The 20,849-nt window shown below is 50.0% G+C and overlaps 1 protein-coding gene across 2 annotated transcripts in view; it reads left to right on the forward strand.

The window, feature by feature from the left end:
• Window positions 1–20,849, forward strand: part of CTIF (CBP80/20-dependent translation initiation factor) — a 237,147-nt gene that overhangs the window by 122,595 nt on the left and 93,703 nt on the right. Inside the window, exons 7-8 of one of the 2 annotated variants that reach the window (XM_006891699.1) lie at window positions 4,063–4,516; window positions 7,624–7,923. In XM_006891699.1, the coding sequence (XP_006891761.1) occupies window positions 4,063–4,516; window positions 7,624–7,923 (754 nt within the window). The remainder of the gene's footprint in view (window positions 1–4,062; window positions 4,517–7,623; window positions 7,924–20,849) is intronic. The other variant, XM_006891700.1, reaches the window with a different exon arrangement.

Here is a 20,849-nt window from a genome sequence, read left to right on the forward strand (position 1 = left end):
GCGTGGGTTTAAGGAGCCAGAGATTCTGGTAGAGATGGAAATGTTCTGTGTTAGGCTGTATGCCTGTTACTATCTAGGCTGTACTGTGTTACTATCTAGGCTGTTGTATTATTGTACAATAGTTTTGCAAGATATTAACCTATTGCCTTTGAGCTGATTCCAACTCAGAGTTGTGAGATGTTATCCTGGGCAGGGGTAGAGGGAAGTGAATAAAGAATACAAGGATTGTAGCTTACTGTTTCTTACAACTGCACACACATCTACAATGAGCTCAGAATAAAAAGTTTGTTTCTTTAAAAGACACTTTACTTTCACTCACCCTGACTCATTACTCTCAATCCGACTCATAGCTCACCCCTCTAGTGGATGTCTAAGGCTGTAAATCATACAAGAGGATATTGACCATCTTTCTCTCTGTGGACTTGCTCAGAGATTCAAACTACCAGAGAGGGACCACCTTTGGGTTAGACTACACCACCGAGCTTTCATTTGGGAAGCATAAATAAAAAGAAGAAAACCAGCAACCCTCATCCATCCCATCACCCAGAGACAGCCACCGCTAATATTTAATAATTAATAATAACTGTATGCTTCCAGATTTTTCTATATGTAGAAATACTTACGTTTTAAAAAAATGACACCGTATTCCACATATTATAACTTGTGGGGTTTGTTTGGGTTTTTTCCGCATCAACAAGATTGAACCCTTTTGCCTTGCCCGTAATTACTCTTATATCTTCCTCAGTATTCCATCGTTACAAACATTGCTGTAGTGGTCATCTTTGTATTTAAATCTCTGTGCACGTCTTTGATTGTTGCATTTGTATATATTGTCTAAAGTGGGATTGCTCCACAAATGGCTCTCTTGTTTGAGAGGCTTTCAAACGAATTTATTTCCCTCCAGGAAAATGTAACCCTTTCTATAACACATGATGAGTGTTAGGTTACCATTTCTGTAGTAGCAGAGAGATTAGTTTTAGCCACTTTTTCCCTTTTTTTTTTAATTAATTTCAATGAACATTTACAGAGATTTTGGATTTCCATTCATGCATTGTTGCACTTTTCTCCCCACCCACCCCACCCCCACCCCCAGTTCTCTCTTCTCTTTGAAAAGTAAAAGAAAAATTCCTTCATTGGTATACACTCACCCATCACCTCCCCACCCCTACCCCAAGTACACTCCACTCTGCAACCTTCATTCCGGACTCTTAGGATAATCATAATGCCCTAAAATATATTGCTTTTAAACTGTTCTCTCCCTCATCGGTTTCAATGCAGTATACACAATTCATCCAGTTTTTCTCATTCTTACCCTAACCCTGATGTCAGGCCCATTCCACAGCAGTGGCACTATGCAGTGTTTTAGCCATTTTTATTAATTTTTGAAAGTGCTGTGAGTGAGTGAGAGCTTTTTGGCGGGGGCTGGGGGTGGGAGGGGAAATAGAACTATAAGGACCCCTGAGTGGCACAAGCCATTAAACACTTGACTGCTGGCTAAAAGGTTGGCCGTTTGAACCCACCTGTAAGTGCCTCAGATGACAGGCCTGATGATCTGCTTATGAAAGACCTCAGCCTTGAAGCCCCTTTAAAGCAGTTCTGGGGGAGGGGGACAGGAGTTGAAATTGGCTAGATGGCAACTAATGAGGAACAACTACCACTAAGTGGGGAGAAAAAAATATTGTTTGTTTTAACGGAGAAATGTATGAGCTTAACCTCAACTTAAGGTACTCCTACGTTTTTATAGATTAAAAATATTAGTTGAAGAGTGAAAATCAAGTTTACGTAAGTAATAAGCTGAAAATCATCAAGTATGGTTTATTCATAAAATAGAATAAAAATCCACTCTAGATTTGTGGAGGAGGGTACAGGAACTCCTCCTTCAAAAGACAGAATCTTCGCCTTTTGCACATTTTCTTCACCAGCTTCACCGTGGAGCTCATGACTGTCCTCTGGTTGAAACTGTACCTCACACTGAACTGTGGCAGAGATAGGACCTTGAGGGTAAAAAGAAAAGCTAAGCATGGAAGTACCCCTCATGACCCGGAAACAGTCCTTGTGAACAAATGACGCCCTATTCCACATAGTATAACTTGTGGGGTTTGTTTGGGGTTTTTTCCCCATCTACAAATTGAACCCTTATGCCTTGCTCCTAATCACCCTGCACTGAGTGTTCCGTTGTTAAAGACACTGCTGTGATGGACATCTTAGAAACAGCCCCTGCCACTCCCGTGCGTTGGTCCATAAATCAAAGCATCTGGGTTTGCTCCATGATGCACAAGTCGAATGTGTTCCTTATGATGCTTTCTGCTTGTAAAATGCTATGTCGCGTGAATTGGTGAGCCAGGCTTTGACTAAAACCATAAACTGCCATAGGAGGCAAGTGTTTGGAAAGGAATGTCATGCTTAGAAGGAGAGTGTTGACGGAGCAGAGGAAGGCCCTCAGGGAGATGGATTGACACAGTGACCACGGCAGAGTCACTTCAATGACACAGAGAGTCACAATGGGTATTGTGAGGATGGCAGGTTGATCAAGGCGATGATGATGATGATATATAACAGGTCAGAGTAACAGGCCGACTCTGTGGCACATATCAACAATAGCAAGTTTATTTAGTGGGGTTTTGGGTGAAAATGTCAACATAACGGAAAGAAGTAGGAGGAGGGTTTTTGCAAACTGATAGAACTTCTCAGGAGTCATTATGATGAAAAGTCATTACCCGGCTGACTGTTAGGAACAGTGAGTCTGTATCTTTCTTTGTTGAACATGATCAAATATCTGGGAGATCACAGGATGATGATAATGGCTTTGAGAGGACCTACCTGGGCAGCTAGGGACACGGGCAGGGAGTTTACTACATAATCTCTTGTGTCTTTTCATAGTGTCCTCTGGGCATACATTCGTGTGTATTTTAACAAGTGAACAGAATGTGTATTCTAAGTGAAGGACAGCAAGGACCTGCCTGGCTTATTCTGTGCTGTGTCCGTGGGCCACTGTCATAGAATCTGGCCGAGCTGTTGGCCTGTCGAGTAGAGTCCAGCCATCCTCCCATGTGACAGAGAAGAGTGTCCCATAGGGGCTTTCAAGGTTTACGTTTTGATGAACACACCTCATTCTCCTTTTTTTTAGCTGGATATTTTCCTTTTATTCTTACAGTTTTATACTAAGAAGTAACTGATTTGTTGTTGTTGTTGTTATATACCATCATAAGTCGCCTGTGGCTCATAGTGACCCTGTGTACAACAGTTCTGAAGCCTGCCCTGTCCTGAGACAGTCTTACTGACTCTGAAGCACCTAGTCTCACTGCCCCAGTTATTGTGTCAATTCATCTCATCCGGGTTCTTCCTCTTCTGTGCTGTCCCTCCACGCTTCCAAGCAGTCCTTCTCCAAGGACTGATCCCTCCTGGACACATGCCCAGAGTATGTAAGATGGAGCTTCAAAATCTTTGCCTCCAAGGAGAAATTTGGTTTCACCCTCTCCAGGACAGACCTGTTTGTTCTCCTGGCAGTCCACAGTATGTTCAGTATTCTTCTCCAGCACCACAACTCAAAGGCATCAATTCTTACTCTGTCCTTCTTAGTCATTGTCCTGCTCTCTGATTCATAGCAAGTAATTGCAAAGACCAAGGCCTAGATCAGGTGCAGCTTAGTCTCTAGATTGACATCCTTGCTCTTTACCACTTTGGAGAGGTCCCTGACAGTAGACTTCCCCAAAGCAATTAGTTTTTTGATTTCTTGACTGCTGGTGCCAAGAGTGTTGATTGTGGTTTAGAAAACAATTAATCCTTTAATTGTACATTGGTATTCTAGAACTCTAAATTTTATCTATCACACGTCTTTCTCTGGCAGAGCCAATGGATAAATTCAAACCAACAACCTTTCAGTTAACAGCCACATGCTTGACTGTTGGGCCCACGTGGCTCCTTTGGTGTATAGCAAACATGGAAAGAGTGAATTAACACATCAGAATTCCTGTTCTGCGTTTAGTGCAAAGACTCTGACCAGCCCCCACTGTGGCTCTGAGCCCCCTGACCTCTCTGTCTCCCCTTACTCTTGATTTGCAGACGGCAACAGAGACCTCCAGGAGGGAGCAAGCCCCAGCAGCATGGCGACCACCCACCAGGCAGTGCCAAACACAACAGGGACCACCAGAAATCCTACCAGGGGGGCTCGGCGCCCCACCCCTCAGGAAGGCCCACCCACCACGGCTACAGCCAGAACCGCCGCTGGCACCACAGCAACATGAAGCACCAGCCTGGTGACAGGGGGGAGGCAGGCTCCCACCGCAATGCCAAAGAGACCGTGACCATCGAGGACGCGCTGGAGACCCCCCGCAGCCCTGAGGCCCCGACCCTGGGGGCTCCTGAACAGCTGACCTTACATCAGCCAGGGGGGCCGGAGGCCGAGACAAAGCGCAAGGACAGTGTTATTCCTGAGCGCATCGGGGAGCGGCCCAAAATCACCCTGCTCCAGTCGTCCAAAGACAGGCTGAGGCGAAGACTCAAAGAGAAGGTGCCCGTGATTGAATTTCAGTTGTTCTCTTGCGCCAGGGAGGACAGCCGTGAGGTAGGCACTCTGATAGGCTGGCTCGTGTAGGGCCTGGAGGGTTTGAGGGCCTGGGGCGCTATGTGGAAGGAGGCAGGGGGCTTGGGGAGGGGCTTTGATGACACCTTTGTCTTACATCCCATTGGACCACCAGAGGGCAAGCCCAGGAATCGAACGTGCATGACCCTTTGGGCACGTTCTAGTCACTTACTTCTGGTTCCCACGAGGCCCAAGGTACTTTCTGCACATCAGAAGGGAAGGAGACGGTGCCATGTTTAAGGAGTGTTGGGAGGGGTGTGGAGGAGGCCTCGTCCACCCCCAAGCCTTCTCTCAGGTTGACTCTATCCTGGTGACATGCAAGAGCATCTGGGGGAAGTACTAATCTTGTGAAATAAGGGCTGCTGAGTTAAGTATGAGGCCTACTATGTGTCAAGAAGGCAGGCCTGGCGCATCGGGCAGAGTGGAAGCGGCCTCACCTTAGCCTTGCCCCCCTCTCTCAGCCCAGAGCCACAGTCTCTGCATGTCGAGCTGCAAGAGACTGGGTAGGATGCCCCTCTCAGCTTCATGCAGGTGTGAACCTGCCCTTAGAACCCCAAATGGGCACCTCCTTAAACTCGGCTCCACTCAAGTCTTGTTCCTCTCCCTGATCTGACTCTGGTCCCCAGAGCCTGGCTCCCAACTTTAGAGGCCATACCCCCTCATCAGGAAGGGCTGCACCTCACCTCCAGCAAGGCTGAGGAATTATCACGTCTAGTATGAGGTCTGTGGTGTTCAGCCTAATGATTCTCCACTCCCCACCCTACCTCACCCCCTGTCACTTCAAAGGCAGGCTTGCCCTCAGCCCACCTCGTGGCAGCAGAGTGAGAGGGCAGTCTCTGCTCTGGGCCTTCCACAGAGCTCAGGGTTTCAGGTCACCCCACACCATCCCCTTGTTCTCCGTTAGCTTCTCGTCCTTCCCCCGCAGGCCAGGCATCAGGTCCACAGCCAGGCAGGATGAGGCTGGTCATCAGTCTTCCCAGATCAGTTCTTGAAGCTGCAATGATGTTCCTTTGTACCTCTGAGCCCTCAGGATGCACTGTCTGAAGGGTGCCTCCCCATCCTGTGTCCTTGTGGACCAAGCAACTTAAGGAACACGGGTCAGTCCCAGATGTGGGAGCTAAGAGTCCCCATCCCCCCATCCACTATCAGTGTGTGGTCCCACACACAGAGCGCCCTAGACAGACTGCAGTAGCCTGGCTATTGGGAAGGATACCTAATTAACTGAGTTCTAATGATGAAACCTCTATGGGGCCACAGAGTGGAAACAGCCCAGGCCTTACTGTCCAGGCAGCTGAGCTGTCGTTGGTCGGCCTCTGATGGGCTGGGTGTCTTTGGACAGCTCACCCAGTCTCTCTGAACCCCACTCATTTGTAAAACTACACACGTTGACAGACTGCTGTGAAGAGGGAATGAAATAGCATGTGTTTACATGCTGTGGGGAGATGTCTTATAAACTGATAGATGTTCAGAGCAGTGTTGGCAATGGAACAGAGAAGGTAGATCAGGGCTCCCACACACCAGTTTCAAGCTCTCTTCTCAGCTGAAGCTTCTGAGACTCACGGGCCAGGAGAACATGGCCTTAGGCTCAGACTCAGTTTTTCTCTACTTTCGTGGCTGCCCATCTCACAAAAGTTGAACCCTGGGCACAGATAAGACACCAGCCCCATCCAAAACCAGGTTTCATCAGTGAGACTGGCTCTTCCCTACACCTTTTCAAGAAATAGTTTCTATGTTAATTGTCTATTGGTGCGGAGTTACATCTTGACAGCTCAACTCAAGGCCTAGTTTTCCATGGATAGGCAGATGGGTTTGAACTCAGAGTTCAGTCCTCATTTAAGAGTCAGTTGTCAAATGAGGGACCTGTTGCCCTTAGAACTCAACCCAAAACTGGTCAGACTTAAGGACCAGTCTCTGTCAATCTTCTAGTCTACCCTCTATGTTGTTAGAGAAGTGAAATCACTTGCCTAAAGCCACCGGGCAGGAGGCAGAGAGCTGGGCTAGAGTGTTGAGAATATTCCCAGCCCAGTGGTCCCATTGTTGACAGCTCAAGGCAAACTCCAGACCTCATTTTATGACCCTGACCCTGCCTTTCTCACCCTGATCTCATGTCCCACCATTAAACTTGGTCAAACTGTTATGTTTGACACATACTTTGAGATTTTCAGATGTCCATTTTGTTCCTTTTTTGGGCTCTTGTCCGGTCCAGTTACAGTGACACCTCATACGGGTGTGGGGATTTTGGTGTGAAATTTCCCTCCTAGAAATGTCAGCGGTTGGAGGGGCACCTTGGGGATTGCTTGACATCTGGGTACAGCAGGGCTGGCACATTCTCCGTTAGACTCAGAGCCAGTGCTGTGTCCATGTGGAGCCTAGACGCAGAAAACCTATGGGCTCGAGGGGCTAAGGGTTCTGAAGGACAAGGGGGCGCCTCGCTGGGCCACCCCTCATCAACAGAGCAACCATTTGGGGTACCCCCTCCATTCTGAGCTGATCTTCCTGCCCTCACTTTCTCTTTGTCCCAGTTCCTTATTTGTTATCTTATTCTATCCACTGTAAAAGCATGCCTAGATTAAGACAATTGATATACAAACAAACAAAAAATGTTAGTGTGTGTGAGTCCTGGGTAAGCCTCGGAGCTCACAAGGAGTATTGACCAAGGATGTGGGTACCAGTGCCAGGTGGCATGGAGTCTGACGGCATTGTGGGGGTCAGAGGAGACCCAGGTTCCATGGGATTTCTGAGGCTAGTTTCTCCTAAGTAGACCACCAGATATTTCTTCCGAGGCACCTCTGGGTAGACTCACACCACAAACCTTCCAGTTACTGGCTCCATGTGTTAACTCTTTGTACCATTGCTGGAGTCTTAGTGGCGTGAGGGGTTCCGGGAGAGGTAAGCCTCCCACAGGACCCAGCTGTGGGATTCAAGCCAGGTCAGGCTGGGTTCATCCTAGAGGTGGCGGCCCCTCCTTCCCCGGAGTCCCAGCCACCCTAGAAACCTCAGCTTCACTCGGGCGTGGCTGAGTCTGTCTCCCACCTCCCCAGGATGAAGTGACCGTGGAGACGAGTGGCCCTCAGCAGAACAAGATGGACAAGCTGATGGAGATCCTCAACAGTGTGAGAAACAACAGTAGCGACGTGGACGCCAAGCTCTCCACCTTCATGGAGGAGGCCCAGAACTCCACCAACTCCGAGGAGATGCTGGGCGAGATCGTGCGCACCATCTACCAGAAGGCCGTGTCGGACCGCAGCTTCGCCTTCACGGCTGCCAAGCTCTGCGACAAGATGGCACTCTTCATGGTGGAGGGGACCAAGTTCCGGAGCCTTCTCCTCAACATGCTTCAGGTAACCGGACACCAGCAGCTGCTGCGGGGGGTGGGGGGGATGTTTCTCAGTGGAGAGGAGCCTGCAGGGGCCGCCACAGTTGAGCTTTGACCGAGTTCCACCCTTGCCCGGTTAATTCTAGAAAAGAAAAAGGCCCTCGGGGGCAACGGAGCAGGGCTGGATTTGTGTGTGTTTATGTGAGTGCTCCATGGTTACGTCGGACCAATATAATTTTATAGGTGCTTTATGTTTGACCAGCCACTCCTGCTGTCTATTTTCATGATAAAAGAGCTGCCTCCGTCTCAGCTCTGTGCTTTGTCCAACCCATTATCTGAGTGGTCACAGGTTACTGGGGTCTGTTCTGTGACTTTGCTTTTCCTCCTCAGAGGTTGGGTCAATGGTTGTAGCTGATGCTACATTGGTTTGAACACAGTGGCTTCGCGCAAAGCCTTCTGGATGCAGTAAAGGCATGATTTGCTGGTCTGTACGCTGCAGTTCCTTAAACCACTTGAAGTCCCAAGAGAAAGCAATGAAACCAAGGTGGTCTTGTCCCTGGTCTCCTCAATCAGCATCCGTTCACAGGAGAGTGTCACTCCCCCTCTTCCTTCTCCACTGATGTATTGTCGATATTTTATTGGTTCAAGTGTGTGAGAGCTGTGGGGGGGTGTCTTAGCCTGAGCCTAGCTTGTTCCATTTTATGAATGGGAACCCCAGGTCTACTGCCCACACCCCTTCCATGCATGGGGTGCATGTGGCCTGGTGGTGCCTGAGCTGGTGGCATTGTAGAGGGGTGACACAGTGACCCTGGACCCCTGTGTCATCCTTGGAGACTGCTGGCTGTAGGATGGTCACCTCCATCCACACCGACTTTGTACCTTAAAGACTAATGGAGATGCCACGGTGGTGTTTGGTGCCATTGGGTCTGTTCCTACACGGGTGGCCCTTTGTGGCAGCGTAACACAGACTAAAACCACTCCATTCCTGGGCTGTCATCTTTACAGAGCAAATCATCAAATCTCTTCTTCTCTGGGGCTCTGGGTGGCTTCAAACTGCTGAACTTTCATTTAGCAGCCTAGCATTTAACTCTTGTGCCGCCAGGGTCACAGTCTGTTAAGATTATGTTAGTACAATCTGTTAGGATTGATTATAGCAGCAAACCCTCATGGAGCTCAGTTCTGCTCTCACGTGTGGGATCATGTCGTCTGAAGCTACTTGAGGGCCAGGAGCCGGGCTGGGTTTGGTGTCTGGCCCTCTAAGCTGTGTTTCACCATCACTCCCTTACCCTCTCTCCCGGAAAGCTCAGGGGTTGCCACTCTGCCCCTCCTCGCCTCCCCGGACTCAGTCAGTTCCCGCCCCTTTGCTCTGGCCTGGGGATCCTCCTCTTGCAACGTGAGAGCCTCCCCTGGCCAGCCCAGAGCGTCTCCAGCTTCCAGGGGATCAGGTTCCCATTCCTGGACCGCCGTAGCCCCCCTGGTGACGAATTCCCGCATTACCTGAGGGATTTGCACATTGGGCATGTGCCTGAGGGCCGGAATGTCCTAGGAGAGCGGATGGTGACGGCAGCCTGGGAGCTGCCATCGGCAGGACCTGCGTTGGGCCTTGGCTTTGGGGCTTTTCAGAGAAAGACCAGGATGGGACAAGCCTCAGTCTCACTGTCCATTAGAATCATGGGAGCATCTCTGAAAAAACACCATTGTAGGGTCCTGCCCTCCCCAGGGAGTTAGATCGTCCAGGGCTGCGGCCTTGGGTATCTGAGTTCCCAGGTGGTTCGAAGGTGTAGCCAGGGCTGTGATCCACTTTTGGGGAGATTTTCAAAAAATGCCCCAGTGGCACCGCCACATTATGCACCAGCCCGCAGGTGTTACACATGAATCGGTCAGAAAGCTGGTCCGGACGCTGGGCTTCATGATGTGACTCCTGAGAAATTGGAGGTGCGAGGAGCAGAGGTCAGCCGCTGCTTCGTCAGCAGCTTGGTCCCCTCATCAGCTTCCCATTCTGGGCTGTTGGTCTGGGGCGTCTCAGGGACTATTTCTTTTCTTTCTTCTTCTTTTTTTTTTTAAATTAATTTTAATGAACATTTACAGACTCTGGATTTCCATTCCTTCTTTATTGCATTTTTCTCCCTGCCACCCCCACCCCCAATTCACTCTTCTCTTGAAAAAGTAAAAGAAAAATTCTTTCATTGTTATACAATCCCTCTCCCCCAAGTCCATTCCACTGTGCAGCCCTCGTTCTGGACTCCTGTCATGACAATAATACCTAATCATATATTGCTTTTAAACAGTTCTCTCCTTCATCTGTTTCAATGCAGTGTACGTTATTTGCAGGGACCATTTCTTGTGCGGCCACATGATGCCAAGACTCCTCCCGTGAGGGTCCCCACCAGCGAGTGAGCCGGGAGGAGGTTGGACACCCCCTAGACCCTCCACTGCTCACACGTCACCTCTTTCCTTTTCCCTTCATTCTCCCTCGCTTTTCCTTGGCCTCAGCTGTTAGTCAGAGCAGCTAGCACGTGTTTTAGGAGAAGGGCCTCCCACACTGCCTGGCTGGCACCCCCTCCCTGCTCACCGGGCTCCCCCTTCTCAGAAATGTTACCAGAAGTGAGGGCTTCATCTCGTGCACTTTGGGTATATTTTCAGGACTAGCCAGTCCCCAGAGAAGGACATCGTACTTGGCAAAGTAGAAGGTCAGCAAGAAAGAGGAAGTCCCTCAACATGGTGGATTCACTCACCGGGGCTTCAACAATGGCCTCAAACTGGGTGGTGACTGAGAGGCCTGTCACAGGACTGGGTGGTGCTGCTTTGAGTCGTCCAGTGGGATTGCTGTGAGACAGAGTCACCTCATCAGCACCTGACCACAGCAATATCCTGACCAGGACAGTGGTGGCTCAGGTAGAAGTCTTACCTTTCATGCAGGGGGTCAGGGTTCTTAGCCAGAGTACCCCGTCCACAGCCACTGCCCTCCTTCTCTGACGTCTTATGTGTTTCTGGGAAGCTGAACTCCCAGGTTCTGGAGAGCTTCCTGTCGAAGATAGACTAGGAATAGAGGCCTGGCAGTCGACTTTCACATGTTGGCCCCAATAAAAACCTCTAGTTCACTGTGGTCCTCAGCTGCCCAGGGCTCTATCTGATGGCAGTTAGCAACAGCATCTACCACCATTCACTTACTTCCTGTCCCTCTGAAAGCTTGGCAGTGACTAAAGATGACAGAAGAAGAATCAATGCCTTTATGTTGTGCTGTTGGAGAAGAAGGCTGTGGACTGCCAAAAAAACAAACAGATCTCTGGACGTGCAGCCAGGGCGCTCCTTGGAGGCAAGGACGGTGAAACCTGGTCTCACATACTTTGGGCATGTTGTTAGGAGGGGACCAGTCCATGGAAAAAGATTGCATGCTGGGAAGGGTGTAGGCTCAGAGGAGAGGAAGACCTACAGTAAGATGAATTGACAATGACTGCAACTGTGGATCAAGTGTATCAGGGTTGGTGAGGACGGCGGAGGGTAAAGGCTCAGATCTGTGGTGCTTAAGGCTGCTGCATCTTGGCTGACACCGAGGCACGTCACAACAGCAGCGACATACTGAGTGGATTTTGCATATTGATTCGTCTCGGGCTTCTGGGAGAACGTGAGCTGCCGGGGTCCCTGGGCTCCAGAAGGTATCAGAAATCTCCCTGGATCCTCTGGAGGGAATCTCAGTGCAGCCATGGGGAGGGGGAGCGCTCCTGTTTCACAGAGAGGTGAGGAATGGGTGAGCACTTTTTATGAGCCCTTCGGAATGGCGGAATGGCAGGAATTCAGGCCCGCACCCCTCCACCCCTCCGCCCAGCCCGGTACTGCCCGGGTCACCGGCCCACGCCTTCCCTTGGCTCAGCCGCTGTTCCTCAGCCGAGCTGGACCTGGGGAGTACAAGTTCAAGCCCTCCTCTGTTGAAATGTGCGTGCCCTGTTTAGCCAAGAGGTGTCTGTATCTGAGCTATGCAGAGCAAAGTATTATTAGAGCAGGCATCAGAGTGTCTGTAACCGAACCCAGCTCTCCCTAGCAACCGTCACCAACAACACAACTAACAGAAGGATGTGATACCTTTTTTTTTAAAAGAATAGAAAAAAAATAAAAACACACCTCACCACACACACATTTAAATAAAGAAATAGTTGCGTTCACCCCAGCTAGGTCGCAAACACAGCAGGGCCGCTGTGGAAAAGACAAGGCAAAAAGCAGAATCTGGCAGGTGACCAGATTTCCAAATAGGTTGCTGTCCGCCAGTGCTTTCTGGAAGGCGGCGTCTGCCAGAGTCGAGCTGGAGGACAAACAAGCCCCTCAGAGTCACTTGCTGGGTCACCATTATGTGCTGTGTTTGGGGCTTTGGAAGTGTGGTGTGGAAACTCCAGGGAGTGGTGGCTCTGGGCCAGGCAAGGCCCCTGGAGGGTCCCTGGCAGTGATTTTTAGGTGTAACTCTTCACCCTCAAAAGGCCACTCGAGATGTCCTTGTCTGGCTGTCCTTATTTAAAAAAAAAATCAACACAAATAAACCTGGCATTGACTCAATGCACACTCCTTGTATTACAGGTAGAGCTGAGTGAGAGGGCTTTCCTGGCGGCCATCCTTTCAGAAGCAGATAGCCAGGGCTTTTCTTCCACCGCACTGTTGAGTAGGTTCTAATGGTCAACCTTTGGGTCAGTGGTGAGGAGCTCTGATGCCCAGTGGACAAGTGCTCACCTGCAAAGCAGAAGGTGAGGGCCTTGAACTCACGGGCTGCTCCCCAGGAGAAAGACTAGACTGCCTGCTTCTGTAGTCACAGCAATGGAAGCCCCACGGGTCAATGCTTCTCTGTCCTGTAGGCTAGCTGTGATGGGGACAGACTTGGCGCCAATGGATGGTCCACTAGTGGAGCTCGAACTGTGTGCTCCACTCAGGAACCCTCTGGTTGCCCTGCGGGTGACGGAAAAATAGGGCATGTGTTGAAGTAAGAGAAGGAACTCTGATGACTTAGTGATAAGGCATTGCACTGCCAAACCAAAGGCACAGGATTTGAATCCACCAGTTGCTCCTCTGGCAAAGGATGGACATTGTCCTTCTGTGTGATTTACTGCCTCACTGTAGGGTCAGCTATGAGTCAGTTCCGACTTCATGATGCATTAACAACAACATTGAAGTGAGACACCTCTAGCCCACTCTCGTGCCCGATGTCTCCCCTTCCATCTCCCTCCGCCCTGGTCCTGTATGTCCGTGATTCTGGGAAGGGGAACCAGGCTGTGCCTCTAACTCTGCTCATAAGGGTCAGGCCTCCTCCTCCTTCTCTCCTGGTTATCTCCACATCTCGGGAATATCAAAATGCCTCTCTCCTGGAGTTCCTAGTCCCTGCCTTGGTCAAGAGGAAGGGAGGCAAGGGGTGAACTTTGGGTCTTGGGTGCTCAGTTGTAAAGTATCCTGGCTGAGTCATCGTTGTGGTCTCAGCATCACACCAGGTCCATAGTAGATACTCAGTAGGTGCACACGGAGTCGGGTGGAGCCCTGCCCAGCACCAGTACCTCTGTTATCTGATGGGCTTTCACGCGTGTGAATGTGGAGGCACCCATCCTCTCCTCCAACAGAGGCCTCAGGGTAGCAGTTCTGTCCCGAGATGGGGAATTGGTTCAGGGGGGTGACAAGACTTACCCACAGTCCCCCCGTGAATGGCTCCCACCCTCCAGATAGGACATAAAAGTAAGAAACTTGGGAAAACCCAGATTCTATCTCATGCTACTGTCAGTGGGGGTTTGAAATTTCTATAAAAACCTGTTGCTTCTCAGCTATTTGAAAGTGGAAGCACTTTGTCTTGTGAATTCCGCTCCACGCAAAAGCCTGGAAATCAGGAGGAGGTGGAGAAAGGGCTCGAGCAGTGGAGTGTCTTTCTCCGGGGGCAGACTTTTGGGGTGATTTCAGTGCCTGTGAAGGTCTCCTTTTCCAAACGGTGTTCACCCTGTCTCCTGGGGTAGAGAAGCCCCGTAAAGTGCTGTGTCCTTCCAAGAGCGGGCAGAGCTGACATACACATGTCCCTGTGCTGAGGGCAGGCAGAGCTGACACACACATGTCCCTAGGCCTGGCTCAGACCCAGCTCCCATAGCCCGCCCCCAAAGCTAGAGAGGACTGGAGCCGGGAGCCTCATCGCCACACCTGCCCCATGTTTTCAGGATTAGAGGAGGTCACCTCCATTGTCCCCCTCCTTCCCATCTTCCCCACGGTGACCGGTTCCTGAGCATCGGCTCATACCATGCAATAGGGTCAGGTTGTCCTTAGCGGCCCTCAAGTCGGCGCCCAACCTGCAGTGACCCAGACACAGTGGGATGGGACTGTTGTGATTCATTTGTGCTTACCGGCTGTCTTGGGGGTGAGAGGAACAGGTCGTCTCCCCAGGCCTTTCTCCCTGGTCTCTTAGGCACACCTTATTCACACCTCTACTTGTGTGTAAGCTCATTTAACTTGCCTATTTTGCTGTGTTCTTAACTCAGCTTCTGAGGGAGGATATATTATGTCTCAAATTCAATACTGAGAGCAAGTCAGAAACCAAGTTTTTTTAGGTTTTTGGAGGTAGAAAGTGCAACAAGAAATGAATGGAAATCCAAAGTCTGTGTAAACTTTCATTAAAATTAATAATAATAATAAAAAGAAACTTCTGAAAGTACCGGGACAAGAGTTTTAATGGATCTTGAAATCTGAAAATAGGGTAGAAAAGAATCACTTTCCTTCGGTCAGGCCCAGAAAGCACCAGGACAGCCTCTGCCCCAGTCCTGTCTGGCCTCCTGAGCCCTGGGGCTTCCCTGCATGCCGAGTCCCATCCTTCTGCCCCTGGGCTGTATTGATGTCCTAAGACATGAACAGCCTGGCTCTCTGGGGAGCCCAGTTATGGAGTCTAACTTCTGCAGGCCTCACCTTCTAGGCAGTTTGTGGAAGTCTTCAGAAACCTTGAGGCAAAAATCACTGTTACTCTTTTTTTTTAAATTCATTGTAATCAAAGTTTACAGAGACTTAGGGTTTCCAGTCATCCATTGTTGCTGTTTTCTCCCTACCCACCCCCTCCCCTCCAATTCACTCTTCTCCTTGAAAAGAAAGAAACCTCTTTCATTGTTATACAGTCTCCCCACACACACACCCACCCCCACCCACCCCGCCCCCGCCCAAGTCCACTCCACTGGGCAGCCTTCACTCTGGACACTGTTACTCTTAAAAAGTGGTCACTGGCCCATGTAGCACCAAAGTGTGGTGAGGGGAAAATGCAAAGCCAGCTCGCAGCTGCAGAGGCCAGGACGGGGGTGGGGGGTAGGGGGGCCTGTATGGTACCCAGTTTTGAACCTTTTGTCTCCAGAAAGGAGGAGATCTTGCTCCAAGGCAGCAAAGTCCAAGCCCTGGGAACCCAGGCCTGACACTGATGAGCATTGAACATAGATCTCTTCACCTGAGATTCCATGCTATTGAAGACCACCAGGTTGTGGTGGAGACTGAGGTCTTTCCAGACACCTCCTGACAGCTGTCGATGGGTCAGGGCACTCCAGTCACCTCAAGTCCTCTGTGGCATGCAAGACGGCAGGCTGGGGCTCCTGTGTCTCAGTCTCTCCTCTGGCATCATGTGAATAACCAAGATCCGTCTTAACACACATGCCTGTCGTCTTCTTACACCTAAACCTTTCTCTAGTAGGTAACCCCTCTGTTCAGGAGAGGAGGTGGCCTTCAACAGGAAGCTGGGACTAATAACCATATGGCCTTTAGAAGTCACCCCAGGACAGAGCCGGTTGGTGGGGGTGCCTGGCCTGACGAGACAGAGCCCTGGTTGCCTATACCCCTTGACCTGCCGTCAGAGTGCCAGGGGTGACTCTTTGCCTTGGGGCAGCCTTTACTTCTCGCAACTGAAATTTGGGGCAGTGAAGACAGGCAATGGATACTTAGAAACTAACTAGCCTTGGTTTTGTAGACCTGAGAATTGGCAGGTGCTTGCACTAAACTACTTAAGTGGAAAGTTGATGGTTCAAATCTACTTACCGACAACACAGAAGAAAGAATTTATACCCTACTTCTTTAAGATTACAGCCATTTCAGACACTCTGAAACACAGAGGGGGGGTTGTCACTGAATCCATTTGATGGTGATGGGTTCCCTTCCTGCTGGTGAGCCTTGCCTCCTCCAGGGAGCCACCCCTGACCACCCTTGCCCCGATGACCTCCCCTTCCTCTGACTTTACACATTCATTCTGGTGCCTTCCCTTGATTTTATTCTAACTTTTCCTCTCGGGAGCAGACCAGGTCCAGAGTCATCTTGGTGTCCCCCCATCCTCACCAGCACGCAGTAGGCCTGCAGCATGTATCAGCTGGCCACTGCCCAGAAGCCTCTGCTCGGTGGGGCAGTTACAATATCCCGACAAGGGACTGGCATGCTCTCCACTTCTGGACCTGGAGCCGTCCCCGGGTCATGGCGTTGTCTCACCAGCCCCATGTCCCTGCCAGGCTGTGTCCTTTTCCATGCACACCCTCACCCCCCAGGACGGCTCCGTTTTCCCTGTTTAAATCCCCTGATAGGACTTGGCCGGGCACTTCCCTGTCTGAGGCCCGCAGATAAGTGGGTTATCGGAGAAGGCTGGCTCGAGTGTCCCAGCCCGGAGAGCCACCCCCCAGCTGGCTGGCTGTCCACCCCCAGCACACTCTACCTTCTCCTCTGCGGAGCCAGTCGGGCAGGCCAGCCCCTAGCTGCCACCACTGGGAATCCGAGCTATGCTCAGCCGATCCAGATCACAGCATCTCGGCTCTGCCCAGGCACGGCCAGCCCAGACGGGGCGCCTCTACCTGCCGCGGCAGCCGCTGGAAAGCTGGCACCGCCCGGGCCAGTGGAAAAATCTCCCTGTGGGTTATATAACTGCTTGCCACCCTGTTCTCAGCTCCCCAGTGAGGCCTCTGGCCACAAGGAGGGAGGGGACAGCAGAGGGTCACTCTTTCAAGCAGAAGGGAAAGGCTTGAGTTGGTGCCCACTGCTTTCCCCTGGACTCCATCCATGTGAGGTCTCATAAAGACACTTGGGGACTTCTGTAAGTGCTGAAGGAGACCACAGACCTTCCCTGGATTTAGGTGGGTGCTGTGCCCCTCAGGAGAGAGGAGAGGGACAAAGAGGAGAAGTGGGGCATTTGGGGTGTTTATTTCTTTACTTTATTGTGGCAAATGTATATGTCACCAAACATCTGGCATCTCAGCAGTCTTCACATGCTGATCTCTGATCTCACATCCTTCCCATCCTTCCTTACTGTCACTGAGAAGGGCGTTTTTTGATGGATAAAATACCAGGAACCAAGGCTAGAAGAATGGAAGATAAGGGGCAGTGAATTCAGTCCCTCCCCTGGACTGCAGGCCATCAGCTGAAAAGTCAAAGAGGGTTCTGAAGATAAACCAAAGTGTCCTGGCTTGAGTATCTATCTAGTGCAGCTCTAACAGAAATATCACCAGTAGATAGAGCTTAAAAACTAGCCATTTATTCTCTTGTATGTTAGGAAGCGCTTGTTGGTGTGTGCTGTCAAGTTGGAACCAACCCATAGTTGACCCTCAAGCAAGTTTTCAGAGGCCATAAATAGCACGGGAGGAGATTGCTTATCCTTCTCCTGTGGAGTGGCTGGTGGATTCAAGCCATGTGCTTTGGGGGTTACAGTGCAGCTTCTTACCACTAGACCACCAGGGCTCCCCAGTAGGAGGCTGGAAGTCTGAAGTTAGGGCACTAGCTCTAAGGACTGTATTCATGGGCTCAAGTGTGTCAGAAATGATGAGGATGACAAAGGATAGGACAGGGTTCAGATCTGTTGTTTATAGGGTCACTATGAGTCATACTCGGTGCCTGGCAACAACAACAGCTCTAAGGAAAGCTTTCCCTCTCTGTCAGCTCTGGAGAAGGTCCTTGTCTTCTTCCAACTTCTGTAGACCCAGTATTCTATGGATCCTGTACCCTGGAGATCTCCATGTGTTGTAGCACCACTGTCCCCTCAGATCTAGGTGGTTCTCAGCACAGGAACCCTGGATCTATAGAACGCACTCTACTCCTACCTCATCTTTTTGGTGGTAGTCAAGTCCCACTCCTTCTCCTAGCTTCCCTGTCCTTGTCAGATAAAATGTGGTGCCAGCCACACCCGAGGGCTGTGACTTGTGCCCTGAATTCAGACTACCAGTCTCTGGGCATGTGAAAGAATGAATGTCTGGTGGTTAGCTGAATCTGGTGGTATTTCTGTTAGAGCAGAACTAGATACCTACTTCATGGGAGTGATTATCTGATTATATAAGGGGCCAGGCCCAGTCATGCTGACATATATTTTTTGGCGGGGAACACAATTCAATCCACAACAAAACCTGAGGGGCATTTAGCCTTCATGAACTAAGACCTAGGGAGCCATTGTTGGTACTTGAGTCATCGAGTCGCATAATTAATTAAAAATCACAACTCTGGGAGGTTAAAAAATGTAAGTCTTAGGAAGATGTATGATGTTTATTGAACATTACGATAGGACCTCTCTTAACTTGTTTATTGTTATTGGCCATCGAGTCGTTTGTAACTCTTAGTGATCCTATGCACAATAGCTCAGAACCCTGCCCTATCCTCAGCCAATCTCACTGTCTCTGACACCATTACCCCATTACCCCAGGTACTGTGTCAATGCATCTCCTCCAGGGTCTTCCTCTCTTGTGCTGTCCCTCCATCCTTCCAAACATGACAGCCCTCTCCAAGGATTGATCCTTGCTGGCAACGTGTCCAAAGTGTGAGACAGAGCTTTAAAATCCTTTCAACCAGAGGGCAACTTGGTTTCACCTGCTCTAGGACAAACCTCTTTGTTCTTTTGGCAGTCCATGGTATGTTCAGTACTCTTCTCCAGCACCACAACTCAAAGACATCAATTCTTCTGTTATCCTTAGTTATTGTCCAGCTCTCTGACGCACAGCAAGCAATTGTGAAGACCATGGCCTGAATCAGGTGCACCCTAGTCTCCAGACTGACATCATTGCTCTTTAGCACTCTGGAGAAGGCCCTCACCACAGATTTTACTAATGCAGTTTGTCTTAATTTCCTGACTGCTGGTGCCAAGAGTGTTGATTGTGGAGCCAAGCAAGCTCAAATTGTTAACAATCTCAGTCTCTTCTCCATCTATCATGGTATTGCCAACTGGCCCAGTGGTGAGAATCTTTGTCTTACTGATGTTGAGTTTCAATCCATTTTATCCACAATTTGTTGTCATCCACACTGAAATGCCTTTGCATAGTCAATGAAATACAGATAGACATTTCTCTGGTACTCTCTGCTTTTAGCCAAGATCCACCTGACATTGGCTATGATGTTCCTAGTGCCATGGCCTCTTCTAAACCTGGCTTATATTTCTAGTAGTTCTCCATCGATGTACTGTTCCTGTCATTTTTGGATAATCTTCAGAATTTTGCTTGCATGTGATATTAGTGGTATTGTTACCTTAGAGAAGTGGGGATTTAGGTAACTGCAGTTACCTCATGTATAAAATAATCATATGCAGGATTCCAGTCTATTCCCTCATTCCCATGCCCTTCTCTGAGGAGTCTGCTTCCAGCTCTTGACGTGTAACAATGGCATATGACACCAATGCCGAAACCCAGGGGCCAGAAACCAGTTTCCCCGCATGGGTGCAGCCTATCTGGTGCCTTTCTTTTTTAGTGTGTGTGTGTGTGTGTGTGTGTGTGTGTGTGTGTGTGTGTGTACCTTCTTATCGGATCTGACTGGTACAGGAGGAGATTGCCCCTCCTCCAGCAGAGAATCTGTTGGATTCGAACCTCAAATCTTTGGGATTGCAGTGCAGCTTCTTGCCACTAGGCCACCAGAGCTCCCTAGGTTATACCTTTCTAACTCAGTTCTCAATGGCAACACACAACAAAGACCTGATGATCTCTTTCTGTAAAGATTGCAACCCCATGGAGCAGGTCTGCTCTGTAACACACGGATCGCTGTGCATCAGAATGGACTTAACAGCAGCAGGCTTGGTTTTAGCTTGGTTTGGCCTGTTCCTTTTCCTTTCACAAGTTCTGCAATCAGCTCTGTGAGCTTCTGGAAGGATAAGTCACTGGGCATCTTTAAGCTAGAGCCTCCTGGTCAGCAGGCTTCCTAGACAGGTGCATGGCCTGTGTCCCAGAGGGAGCACCAAGCACGTGGCTGGTAGCAAGCCCTGGAAAGATGAGCAGCCCCTGGCCCTGCTGTGCACATTATTGTCTGCTTCTTACCTCTTCCCTACACCTGCATGCAGTGCTGGGATCGCCATACCTGTGTGAATAGGAAGTGCCCATCAGGAAGTTGGTGAAGAGATAGAAGGAGGGGATGGCAGAAAGGCTATGAAATACCAGTGTCACCCAGAGCAGCCCCCTCCTCTGCCTGCCGCCCAACCCACCTTCTGGGGACATGGCCAGCACAGGTCTAAGATGATGCAGGCAGCTCCTGCATGCTGTGCACACGTCTGTGACCCTCACGCTCTGGCCTTTTGAGCAGAGACAGCCAGCTGCCACCAGGTACTGCCTCTACCTCTACCTCCCAGCTCGTCTTTTAAAGAGGGACCAGTTTAAATCTTTGTTCCATGTTCAGGGTGGAATTGAAGAATTGCAGGAATGGGACAACCCAGAATGAACTAGCTTGAAACCGTGGTATAAGCCATCATCCCCACACTGAGGTAGCTGGTGCTTACTGACCCCTTAAAACCGTTACCTGTATGGGTTCATCTGGAAGTCAGCCTGCCTGGTCACTGGGAGCTCCTACTGATGACGTACATGTAGCACAAGGAGTCCTCAGGTCAGCTAAGAGTTACGCACACTGGCCTGGTACTGACATCGTTCTACTGGGCAGCCTTGAACAGATGACACAGTGAAGCAGGCCCCCTCTATTTACTCTTCTGTGAAATGGGGTAATAACACCAATTCCCCTCCACTCATTGCTCCGCGAGCATAA

This window comes from Elephantulus edwardii, unplaced genomic scaffold (assembly GCF_000299155.1).
Source record: "Elephantulus edwardii isolate Elephantulus edwardi_28Jun2011 unplaced genomic scaffold, EleEdw1.0 scaffold00103, whole genome shotgun sequence".
Taxonomy (NCBI): Eukaryota; Metazoa; Chordata; class Mammalia; order Macroscelidea; family Macroscelididae; genus Elephantulus; species Elephantulus edwardii.